Source organism: Pterocles gutturalis, unplaced genomic scaffold (assembly GCF_000699245.1).
Source record: "Pterocles gutturalis isolate BGI_N339 unplaced genomic scaffold, ASM69924v1 scaffold30474, whole genome shotgun sequence".
Taxonomy (NCBI): domain Eukaryota; kingdom Metazoa; phylum Chordata; class Aves; order Pterocliformes; family Pteroclidae; genus Pterocles; species Pterocles gutturalis.
Genome location: NW_010131677.1, coordinates 95,161 through 108,058, shown reverse-complemented (window position 1 = coordinate 108,058; position 12,898 = coordinate 95,161). Strand labels below are relative to the sequence as shown.

Here is a 12,898-nt window from a genome sequence, read left to right as displayed (position 1 = left end):
CCTATGGAGTTTTTTTCATTTTCCCTGTCTTCAAGCACTGAATCATTGAGTTCATTGCTACAGAAAGGAATGAATCCCCAGGCCACTCCACAGAAGAGGTTTCACTCTACCATGGCTGAAGAGGAGGAGGGTAGTGGCTGAGCTTAAGGGACTTTCATGGCAGCTTGTTGGCTCTCAAACAATGAATAAGCTTATTATTGCTAGCAGCCTACTAACATCTCTTCCTCTAAGCCTGAGTATTTCCCATAACCATGGCAGCTTCTTGACAAGAAGAACAGCACAACTTATTCTGTAAACAATGCAGAAAACAAACCAACCAACCAGCCAGTTTTGGAGTTTTCTCCTTGTCTTACCATATTCATACATACGACCATGGTGTGTCAGGCATTTCTACATTGGGTTGGTATTTGTATTTAATAATTCCTGAGATGCCCATTCCTTGATTTCTGAATGAAGTGCATAAATTAGATATGACACCAACTTAATTGGATAGAGCGCAACATAACTACAGCAACTAATTACATCATTGTTGTCACTGTGATGCACACTAAAGCCACTCCAAAATTCACAATCAGGGAGAGGTGGAAACACACCAAAGAAAGCACTTCACTTGAAAAATGCAGTAAGCCGTTAGCTGTGGCATCTGGATACAAGTTTCAATTGCACAGGCTGAGATATAGGTCAAGATAATAAACAGATAACGTAATGATCAGTCTTCATCTACTGCTGGCACTGTGACCAGAAGCCGAAGCCTTAGCCGTTTCTAAAGGTTCATTGTTGGTGGCTGGGATTTAAAACCCACTTTCTCTAGCTATGCACTGGTTTTGGTGTAGCTTCCTTCGAGTATGTATTTTCTGCTCCATTTGCCTCCCACAAGCTTTTCTACACCTAAACCTCTTATGAGGATAACAGTCAAAAGCACTCTTCAGCATCTGAAGACCTTCTTTTTCTTTTTTCGAGTATGCTGTAGTTGCTCAGGGCTAAGCCTGAGCTCCCCCCAGTGGTTAGATTCTGACCCCCCATCGCAGTGCCTGCTGCAGAGTTTGCATTACACCATTGTTGCTTCAGTTACAAACATTTCCTAAAGAGCATCCAAATGTAGGTGAATTTACCCATCATCATTATGTTGACTATGTGTGGAGAAAACAACGTGTCCCATTTGCTCACTTATTTCTAGAACCTCAAAGATAAGGAATCAGATCAGACACAGGTTAGCAGGGTTGCAAACAAATGCGACATTCAGCTGTTATGGCCAGTTAGGCTAAAATTCTGTATGATACAGATTTAGACAAATGCATATATCAAGCTGTGACTTTCCTTTTAGGCCCTTGGAGTCCATTCCAATGGGAGTCCCTTTATAAACAGGAATAATTATTCAATATTGTTCAATGCACCTTGCCAGAGTTTGGCCTTTTGCTTAATTGACTTTGTGCAAATGGCCAATTGAACGAGTAATTTGAAACAGTGTCCTCTATGTGATGACTTAGTCTTGTGTAAGCATCTGGGTATGAGTGAGGGGCACTGTGCAGTCAGTGCGGCAGTGAAAGAATGACTGTCATTAGTTTGCTTGAAATTCATAATTCAGGAGACTTCTGGGCTTTTAACAAGACAAAAGAGAACTCAAAGATGATCTGGAAATGGAAAACCTATTTCTTTACATCTTCATAGACACTCAAAGAACCAAACCCCAGTAATATTAGTAACTCAGCAACCTAGTAACAACATAGTCTGCCACTGAACACCTGGAGGAAAAACAAGTACACCTAATTCATTTCCCCAAGTACATTTCTGGGATAACTTTCTTCATTATGTTTAAAGAGATAACTGAGTAGAAATTATAGGTCTAAGTAAGAAACACAGCTAGAAAAACAGCCATGGTTAACTACACCTTATTTACATTGTTTTTGCAAGTCTCCACAGCTGCAAGTCACTTTGGCAGTAAATGTAGAAATACTAGTGCTTACAATACTTCCATCACAGCAAAATCATGATGTTTTGACAGACTGAATAGCAAGAATTGCCACAAGGGAACTTTGTAGTAGTAGCATCTCTGAAGTGTTGATTCAGATTTACTCAGAAAAAAATTTGTAAATGTAGTGGTAAAAAGTTGACACCTTCCTTATGTTAAAGGTCCCACTCATGCTGGTATCTTTAGAGCTGCCCTGTTACCGAAATACGGCTGTGCTGGCATTCCTCCTCAAAAGCGTACTTGCAGATGCAAGCATAAAAGAGAGACATTTGGAAGACATGGATGGTTTGGAAAGAGGGGTCAGCTATTCTATGGTTCAAGCCATTAGAGGAAGAGGCTTTCCTCAGGTGTACTCTAGAGACAGAATGGGAACAGAATAGGATTAATGAATACTTGCTCCAAGAGTCATTCCACTTAGTTACATCAGCCATGCCGCAACCGTAGCTGAACAGAAACTTACTGAGAACTTTCATTTATTAGAAAACAGCAATTCATAAAATAACAACTGTTTCTGTGAAAGGGTTGACTTAACAAACTCACCCTTTCAAAGTAAACCTATCAAAGAGATGTAAAAAGTGTTCCAGTACATTTTTAGGTAATTCTGGAACAGAAAATTTCTGCTTTTCACCTAAAATAACATTTCTCTTTTAAAAAGTGAGCCAACTTATTTTATATATATAGATATAATTTTGAAATAATAATTAAATATTTCTCCTTATCTGACACAAAAACTTCAGATGTTATCTGGTAAAAGAAAAAAAACACTTACTGAAAAGCTCCCTTGTTATAGGAAAATAATTTCTTATTCAGCTTTACCTACTGTCCACAACTAGTTTGTTCCTTATTAACAACCAGTAACAGTAAGAAGAATCATACTGTTATCAGATGGTAGCACTTCTACCATTTTTCTTAAGTTGCCTCAAGGTGCCTTCACAACTTGTTTCTGTGTGTATGTGGTAGGCGGATGTGATTACACTGCTCTGCAGAGGCAGCCTCAGCCTGAACAGCACAGACTGCACCAGGCACTAGCAGCGGTGAAGAAGAAGAAAGTTAAAAAGTACCTTAGCTTTCCTTTTCTCTCCCAGCAGTAAACCTGTTAACTGGCTTCAGAGCTCCTGCTCATGCACTCAGCCTTCATTAATGAGCTGTGGAAAGCCAAGTGGCTGAGTTCCCTTAAAATCTTGGCAAACTGCAGCGACATTTGGCTCCTGCCAGATCCTGTGGGCACTTGGGGGGTGGTCCACTCACTCCATACCAGTAAGCCTTCTTTCCCCTAACTGCTCAGCTTGCTTTCTATATGATCATAAGCCTGTGCTTGATGCTGTGAGAGTTACTGTATGGTCACCAATTCAGCACCATGGTTTAATTGCAGGAGAAAAATTACCTCGTCTGTGATTTCAGAAACCATGATAAGGTTCTAGGTTTGACAATCAGCTCCAAATATCTCGAAATAAACAGCCCGGAGAAAGACTCAGCAAAAAAGATATGCTGACCATGTTGAAATCTGTTGAAATTTAGGTTTGCAAATTGAGTACAACATACAATCTGACCAAACTGGAATCAAACGTTAAAAACAACTAATAAATTATGGTGTATATTAGAAAGAAAAGTATCCGGGCTGTATTCTCTCCTGTAAAGGAACAAATTAACTACAGAATGGATATAGGGCGAGTGCTGGTATAAAACTGTACCTAGGCAGTAATTAGGTCCTGCTTTTAGGTATGTCTGCTACAGAAAACTTTATTTTGGTATGATATTGTGATACCTATTGTCAGAGAAAAGGAGAAAACATAAGGACAAAGTATGAGCTTTGAAGAAATTACCTAACGAAAGTCACAAGCCAAAATTGCACATTCTGCACCATGGGGCATGTCTACAGAACACAACATAATTCTGTGCAAATAACCAAGCTGGTTCTGGTGCTAAAAGCAGTGTAAGTGCATATATGCACCAGCATGCCTAAGCCCATTTAAATTAGCCTGGCTATTTAACTACACTACTGCTGTCCTGTATTCAAGCTACCTTGGAATAAACTTGAGGTTTTGTTTTGTATTCTGATGCTGCAGCAAATTCAGACTTTATATTGGTGTTCAATTGTTTGAAAAACTATTTTTTAGTTCAAAGATCTTTCTTCTACAAAAGTTAGCACGTATTGCTACAATAATTCATCAGCCTTTAATCATGCCATTAACTGTTTGAAGTACATGTTTGCTGTACTCCAACTCCCACTTGGCAGTAAACAGTGCTTTGTTGCATTAAATCTCATGACAAATCCTGTCTAATCTGTATTGGGTAATGATGTTAAAACCTTAAGACTGATTAATTTTTTTCTTAATGCTTGTCGATTTTCTTTAATACAGATCCACCACAGATGAATAACATCATGCCAACATCTCCCCTCCTTCCTCAGATGGCACATCAACATTCATATCCCAGCCTGGGACAGATCACAAACCCATATGAGCAACAGCCTCCAGGCAAAGAGCTGAACAAGTACGCCTCTCTGAAGGCAGTTGGTAAGGAACATGATGCATGACTTCTCCTTTAGAGGAGTATGTTGCATTTGCTGTGTTGTCAGCTGACATTCTGCTTCAAAGTTAAAAACAAAGTCTTGCTCATCTGGACTACTTCGTGACAGAATTTCACACAGAATACCATGTTAGTTGGAAATGTATTAAAAATTATCAGGGAGACTACAATTACTGATAAGAAAACTACATGTAAGAATTGGTGATCATATGCACGTATATGCATACAAAACCACACCATACCTACTGTACACCATTTTCCAGCAAGTTTCACCTGCGATGCATGCACAGTGTTCAGCCCTAGTTCTTTATGCCCTGAATATGCCTACACGTGCATTTCGGTATGTATTCTCCATACCTATCTGCACAAATGAAAGAAAAAACATCAGATACGTTGCAAATTTAAAGCACATAATATAGACACCTGTTAAATACTTTCAAAAAGAGAAGGTACTTGTATGCTTCTGAAGTAAGAGCTTTCATATTTTCTGCAGGATGTGCATTAGTAGGTCCCTGAAGGAATATTCTGAGGCCTTACGATTTCCAACAATTAGTGTATCATAAAGTTCCTAATGAAGATTCCAGTGGTGGATATTTTCTGTGACTGATAAATAACACACACTATCATTTAAGGAAATGGGGAAACATCCTCAAAGAAACAGTTGTGGGAAGGGAAAAGGACAATAGGGGTAAAGCTTTCAACTTAGTTTTTATATTGGAAGCACAAGCTGAAAATACTTTTCAGGGCTGTAAATACCTGCTGCACACCATACGAAGACAGAAAGTCTTTATCACCTCACATTTCAGGCTCCTTCCAGACAATAATAAATTAAGAACTGGGGGAGTCTATTCATAAGCAGCTTCTCACTAACCCTTGCTCAGCTTACACATATGAATGTTAACATCATTCTCCCATGAATTTAGAGCAGTATCACGCTGCCTGTTTCCAGCTATTTAGCTCAGAAAAACAGCAGAACAGCTGAGAACATTCTGACTTAAGAATCTAGCATTCATCATGCCAGAAAAATTTTTCATCGCAAACTGACATTCCTTTATCTGAACTTCAGGATAGCAGACCTCTAACAAAATGTATGTCTAAGTCCCATCTCAAATAGTTTAGCTTTGCTTTAGGTTGACATTTTTGTTTCTCACAAGGGGCATTTTAAAATTTGTTTAAAAAAGACTGGGATTAATAGGTTTCTGCTGAATTTTGAATACAGACAGAATAGCAGTGCAAGTCCCTCTTCTAACAGTGACACCGTGTAATGTTATCACAGACTTATACACTAGTATCAGGCTTCTTTTTCCAAATGTCAATTTAAGTCAAACAAAAATCAAAGCTAAAAGGTACTTAAGTATAATAAAATGAGAGATGAAATACTCAAACTTCTCTCATCTTCCCAAGAGCCACTGAATGCACTTGTTTTTTAAAATTATTAAACTAGAACTTAGATAATATCTTGGCTGGCTGAATACAAGTTTTTAAAGCAGCTAGACTACAACCATACAGTTAAATCAACACTGAAAGATTTTGCACTCGATCTCCACAAGTTGTATAATGCCTCTCAGAATCTTAAACTAAATTAAAGTAAACATAGCTTTCAGGGACATTTTCTTCCAGAAGGGTTGCACCATCTTCCTGTGCTTTTCCCCTATCCTTCCTATCCCATCTCTTGTTTTCTCCCTGTAGATCTACTGGTCTCAGACCACATTAGCCAAGTTTTAGATTCAGGTGAATTTTCACAACAAAAGTACAAAAGTGTTGCATTGTTATCCAAACTTTTCAGTAAAAACAACAGAGACTTTGAAACTGTTATACATTCACACCTTCTGTCTGGACAGATGGAGCAAGAGTTAAACACACTCAGTTTTTAACTACTTTCAGGCTCTCAAGGCCATGATTTCTCCCAAGAGGTACCTCTTGAGTACATCCCAAGATCACAAAGAGGTTTTTCATGACGCCAGCCAGGCCTGGGTTTGTGACCACGCTGACATCAAGGCAGCCAGACTGCACACTGCAGAGTTCACATGGGCTTTATGAGAGCTCTGAGACGAAATAGCAACAGGCCTACATCAGGCCCATCAATATAAATTTAACTTGACAACACCTTTTGAACAAATAGACACAGACAGAGTTCACCCTGCCCTGGTATTCATGTCACAGAGCAATGCCATTTTTCATATGCTAACACTCAGAGTTGCATTTACTGATCCCCATACCAGGTTAATGAGTACGTGTAGTCCATTTCCCTTTGCATTCATTGACAGTGGCTTGAGGATGGGTTCATTTGCTACAACAGAAATTTAATAAGGGATGTATTCTGTATTTCTCCATGCATTTCAGGCAAACCATATGCAGTTAAGTACCTCTTACTCTGCATGATCCCATTGTTTGGGTGTAGTCCCCTCTGCTTAATTCTCTTCTTTAATGGGGGTGGGGGTGAAGGAAGAAACATTCCTATTGCTTGGTACCAACTGCAGCTATAGCACATGAATATAACTCATCGTAACGTGGCCATAAGTGGTAAGAAGTTTAGATAACTGAAAAAGTGACACTTTACCAGAGGCAGTATTAAATTAATTTCCACACAGCTGCTTTTTTCTGAACTACAGATATCCTAAAAATTTGGCTGTCTAATTTTAGAAGTGAGCAACTCATCCCTCAGTGACCGGCTGCTGTGAAAATTCAGTTAATGGAAAAGTAGCAAGTCACAGAAATCTCTGTTCTGGATTGCGTTCGGCACCTGCATTAAGTTCAGTACCTAAGACCAAGCGCTTGTGAAAACAAGAGACAACAATGCCATTGCTATTCATTTACAATGTGTTACTGAATGAGAATGACCAATACCTTGGTAGCGAGGCCAAGCTGATCCCCAGGAAGCTATTTTAAAGCTACACCCCAGACTGCAAATCATCTAGCGTAGCAGAGTGCCGTTTGAAGTTGGGCTGTTCATGTACGTATGCAATGCAACGTGTGCGTTGCAGAGTGTCTGATTCAGCACAACAGGGGGGAGGAAAGTTGAAAAGGCCAATGTGAACATATTTTATTTAAAACCCAAAATATTTTTATGTGAACCAGTTCAAACTGCAGAGCCCAAACCTTACATACTCGACGAAAGAGGATATTTTCCTCATTTCTTGTTAGGAATTTCTTTATTTTTTGCAGACTTCAGAATTCCTTAAGCACTGGCCAGCAGCAACTGACCAAATTCACCTTTTCATCTTACTGTCTGCTATCATTTACATCTCTGAATAGTACAAGGACATTCTGTGCCTATTCCATATTCACAGATGAGTGCTTGGAGTACAACAAACTAACAGTGAGTTGAGATTTACTTACTGTTTTCCTCACTGGACCAGAATTTTCCTCTCCTTCTACCTTAACACATACACCACCAGGGAATAATCAGCAGAAGGTAGAGGACCCCTTGGAAACGAGACAAAGCAACACACACTTCTTGAAAGAACAGATAAGCAATCCATCTCCGAGCATCGCTAGCCTATCTGACTGACTGACAGGTGCACTCTGTTCATCCATTATTTGTCCATTTTTGAGCCAGAAAAATCTGTTTTCAACAGTGCCAACTTTGTTCCACCAAGGAATGTGAGAGACTGTATCTGAGGGAAAAGGGTTAACAGGCTCTAAGACCAGTCCCACCAAAAGTGGTCACCGAGTACTGCGTGTCAATAAAACACCCAGCGTTTAGATATTTCAATTTTTGGTCACCTGAGATGACATGATCCTGGTTTCCTTAAGTGCTGTTGCAGTATTTGATTATTTATGTGAAAAGTGCAGAAAGAGGTTTTTCTGCATAAATTATTCTTATTTCCAGTTCATCAACCATGTTTTTACTCCATGCTTAAATGGTTATTGCTCACTTAAGCAATCTTGACATGCCTAAAGCCACAAGTGGATGGAGATTTTGTATCTGAACACCTTAATGAAATTCAGGTCCCAGGACGTACAAAAGTAGCTCATCACAAATTTTTACATGCATCATTTGGGCACTCATTGAGAAAGCATGAACAATCCAACTTTAAATTCCACTCTGCTGAGCTGTAAGAGTTACAGTCCATCCTGTTGCTTAATAAGAGTTTCCTAGAGCTCAAATTGGCCTTGCTATCCTGAGGTATTAGTTACATTTATTATTAGTTACTTTGTTCTGTGGGCCTGGCTCAGCAACAGTTAATTTTCTTTCCTGAGTTTCAGGGAGTGCAAAGTGACTAACCTCCTTCAGAGCTGCTTACAAAAACTAAAAAATACCCCAAACCCAGCTTTCTAAATCTCTGCAAGACCGGGAGAAAGATCACTCAGCTGCTGGAGGGGTGCACAGACGTACAAGTGAAAACTCAGAATAGAAGTATTTCTACAGTTTAACATGATTTCATATTTCTTTTATAAACTTTCTTCTTCCCCTCTTGCACACACACATACACACACAAATCTTTGAGGAACTGACTGGGCATGACTTAAGAAGAGATAACTCAGTCAGATTAAAGTTTTGCCCAAAAAAAAAAAAAAAAAAAGAGATATATATATATATATACACACACACACACAATGGGCAGAATTTCTCCCTGAAACTCAGACCCAGAAAGCCTTCAGTGATGTTGGGAGTTGTAGTCTCCCCTGGGATGAAATCAGATCTAATTGATTGGATATAGTGAAGCTAGAAGGAGGATATAATCAGCAGCAGACTCATTATCACATCTCTGAGTCTGCAGCTCCCAGCATTTATTGAAGATTCACAGGTCTTTGATCCCAAAGGAAAAGTTAGACAGTGCTCCAGCTCTGCTTGCAGCTGCAAAACTCCAAAGTGAGAATCTGCAAATATGACTCTGAAAAAACAAACAGCTCCTGGTTAGGTCACTGTTACTATGTAGAAAAATACTATGGCCACAAGTGTGCCAACACACTAGACAACACCTCCCTCAGAAAGGTGAAAAAACTGCCCGGTCTGTTTGCCCTTTACATCTACACACACAAAAGAATCCGAAGGGGAAGATCACCATGAGGTTAACTCTAAGATGTTAACTTTGAACCACTCTCCTGTCTGATGTGAAATTTGGTGTTGCTTCTCTTAGGCTTCAGATCTTCACTTTCCATAGAAATGACTGTAACTCTGTGCTGATACAAGATCTCTCTTATGAGAATAGAAGTGACTTCACAACTGCCCCCTAAGAACCTGATACCTGTCTCACCAGAAGATGAGATTCTCTACCGTTCCCCATAGTTCACTGTGCTCTGGGCTGGAAAGAAATACTGCAGTTGGAAAAACAGAAACACACAGTAGGGAAAAAGGCCTCCCCATGCATTCCCAGGGGTTGATAGTCAACTTTTAGAAAAAGGAGAACTACAGAATTATTGGACACAATATGTTTGTGTTACTATACTTTCCTATACCAACTACACTGTTGCACTGACAGGTAAATATTCAAGTTTATCTGGAAGGCTTAAAAAGGAAATGTGCTTTCATTTCAAGGAGTAAAGAAATTTTCAGCTACTACTTCCATAAGCAGTTGCACAAAAATGGATTAAAAAAATCTGGGACATGAGAGTAGTTCCCTGGATTTAACACCGCAAAAACAGACAGGGAAGTACAGATCAATGCATCCTTTGTCTAGAGGGGGATTCAGTTAATGATTTAATGTATCTAGAGGTATGTTCCGTGTCATGTGTAATGCTAGACTAGGCAATCTGCCTGATTCAACACTGGAACTACGGATCTGTCTCAAGGAAGTATGACATAAAAGCCTGGTATCTTTTTATTGTTATTATTTACTTAGCCCAGTGTGGCTGGAGAATTTGAAACTTTTGAGTGTTCATTTGTTAAGGACGTCTTTCATATTTTAGTCCTTGCTTCTCCTTCAGGCACAGGGGAAAAGCCGAGAAGTACTTAGTAGCAAGCCTCACCTTACCAACCTCGCTGCTAGCACTGTTCTCCCAGCCTCCCCATTCCCACCTAGACGAAGCGCCAGTGTCACTAGTTCCACCTATGTCTTCTGCTGAGACCCCCGAATCTTCACATTCTGCCCAGTGTGTGCAGACTTTCAAGACCTTTTCTCGCCTCCACTAAATCATTTTATTGTTTTCTCTGTTATTTACCAAATTGGCTTCCGATACCTGCAGGCACTCCATCATGGGTAAATAAAAAATACTTGGAGAGCGTTGATCAAAATATTTTCCTATTTTATCATCCAGCACACTCATTTCTTCCAGTGAGGTAGCTATATTTTAGTACAGCAGAATCTGCCTCCATGCAGACAACAGAGCTCTAAACCCTTTCATTCAAGTCTGTTGCATTTACAATGTGTGTGATGTGAATATTCAGGTTTGGCTTGATAATTTTAAGCATTTATGAGGATTACTTTGTTGCAAGTCAAGTCTACTGAAGTAAACAAAAAAAAAAATTTATTTTTTTTTTTTTTTTTTGGTTCTAACCAAATTCAAGAACTCAAAAGCTTTAATACTCTTCAGCTTTGTACATGGATATATGTCAACAGCAGTAGTGTGAAGTTCTTCAGAGTTACCCATGAACACCAATGAAGACTAGTAAGACAACTGATAGGAATGAATCCCTTATTAACAATATAATATAAATAGCAGCAGTTATCTGTCTGCTATTTTGGTTCTGCAAGGATGTTCTAAAGAGAGTAAATGTGTTTAAGAGAGAAATTACACAGATAAAAGCCACAGAGATCATTGCTTTACTCCTACACATTCATACTATAACTAAGGACTTGAGGCATGGAGGGAGGAAGAGCAATAACATCATTTGTAATGTACACAGTTAATTCTTCCAAAAGTCCTTCCCCTGCCAGCTTATTTGAAGAATCAAAAGAGGAAAAAAGAAGCTGAAAAAAAAAAATCAGATATGTATTAGCTATGATACTACAGCATCAAAAAAATCTCCAGGAAAATACCAGTCCGTCCTATACTAATGATAATATTAATTACAATAGGTAATTTTTATAGTGGGAAAGTTCGCAAAGCTTTCTAGGCTATGGAAGGTGCTCCTTCCCTGGCAAGGGACTTGTCACAGTGGGGGAGGAAGATCTGCATCTCAGTGCTCTTGGTTCTAATTTTCACAAGTGATAGCTATGATTGAAAATCCTGGGAAAAAAGGTAGAGGTGGGAGCTGAACACTCCAATATGAGAAGTCGCATGTGTGCGCACTATTAAATATTCATTGAAGTGAGCTTCATTACGGATTCTTTCTGCACTATCTGTCAGTCACAAATGGTTTTGCTTTATGTGAAGGCTACTCAGAAGGTTCTGTTCAGAGCAGGCATTAGTTCTGCTTTGCCTTTGGGTTTGCCCCAATCTGTATGAGAACCTTATGAAACTGATTTTCTTCTGACAGTGCAAGTTTGGTAATTGCAAGGTTTCAGTTTGACACACATCTCTGGTTTGGAAACCTCTGGCAATTATGCACAAGACTTTAATAGTACCGATGCCACAACAGTCTAATATGAGGGAGACAGGAAGAGAAGGAAAGAAGAAAAAAACCAGAACTGAGTGTGTGCAAGTACAGCTATAGGATAACTTACTAATTTTTTTTCTCTTGCTTAATAAGTCTTTCTTAAAAAGGATTCCTCCTGGCAAAAAGAATTGAAAAAAACACAACTTACTAATAGAAACAACTTATGCCACAGCTAATTTTGGGAAAAATTCAGCTTCAATCGAGAATGATTGCTAAAAATTCTTTGAAATTATAGCAGTTAAGAAATAGCTCAAATAAAAATAACTCTTGCAAAAAATAGTTATTACATCACTGGGACTTTTTTTTTTAACCAGTACAATTCAAAAAGCCTTTTGGTCTCACTCTGTAGTCAGAAATAATAGTGTTAATCTAGTATGATGCCAGTTGAAAGACAAAAACCACAGGTTTATTTCAGCACTAAAACCATGTTTTAATTATGTATTCAGAGACCTGAACTGGGTCTTATGTGTTCTCATGCAGCTTCTTACATCATCACAACTAGGAGCATTTGTAGCTGATTTGCAGCTGATTCAGACATACGTTTAAGAGTTATAACCAGCATTCTACTAAAAGAAACAAAAACACCTAATAAAAAGTATTAAAACTGAAAAAGAAATTCAGCACACAGAAGAACGCCAACAGTGATGTGTGAAAAAAATGAAATTAGGTTGATGCTAAGAACAGTTATTACAAATAAATGTGGTCAGGAATATAACAGCTTTTTCAGTCAACGTTAAATAAGATAAATTGACACCTTAAGGAAAAACAAACGTGCATTTTTAGACTCTGAATCACATTGCAGAACACTGACATTTTTTCCTACATGACCCATATACTACTCAGCGTGCAGCCTGCCCAGGACAGCCCACCTGGTTTGCGGTCCGCTCCCAGGAGCACGGCACGTTGCTGTGTGCGGA

The 12,898-nt window shown here is 39.0% G+C and overlaps 1 protein-coding gene across 1 annotated transcript in view; it reads left to right on the top strand.

Moving 5' to 3' along the window:
• Positions 1-4,329: 4,329 nt before the first annotated feature.
• Positions 4,330-12,898, top strand: part of LOC104467070 (protein shisa-9-like) — a gene marked incomplete at its 5' end in the record, with an annotated part of 17,853 nt that continues 9,284 nt past the window's right edge. The window contains one exon of the mRNA XM_010080697.1: positions 4,330-4,485. Within this exon, the coding sequence (XP_010078999.1) occupies positions 4,330-4,485 (156 nt within the window). The remainder of the gene's footprint in view (positions 4,486-12,898) is intronic.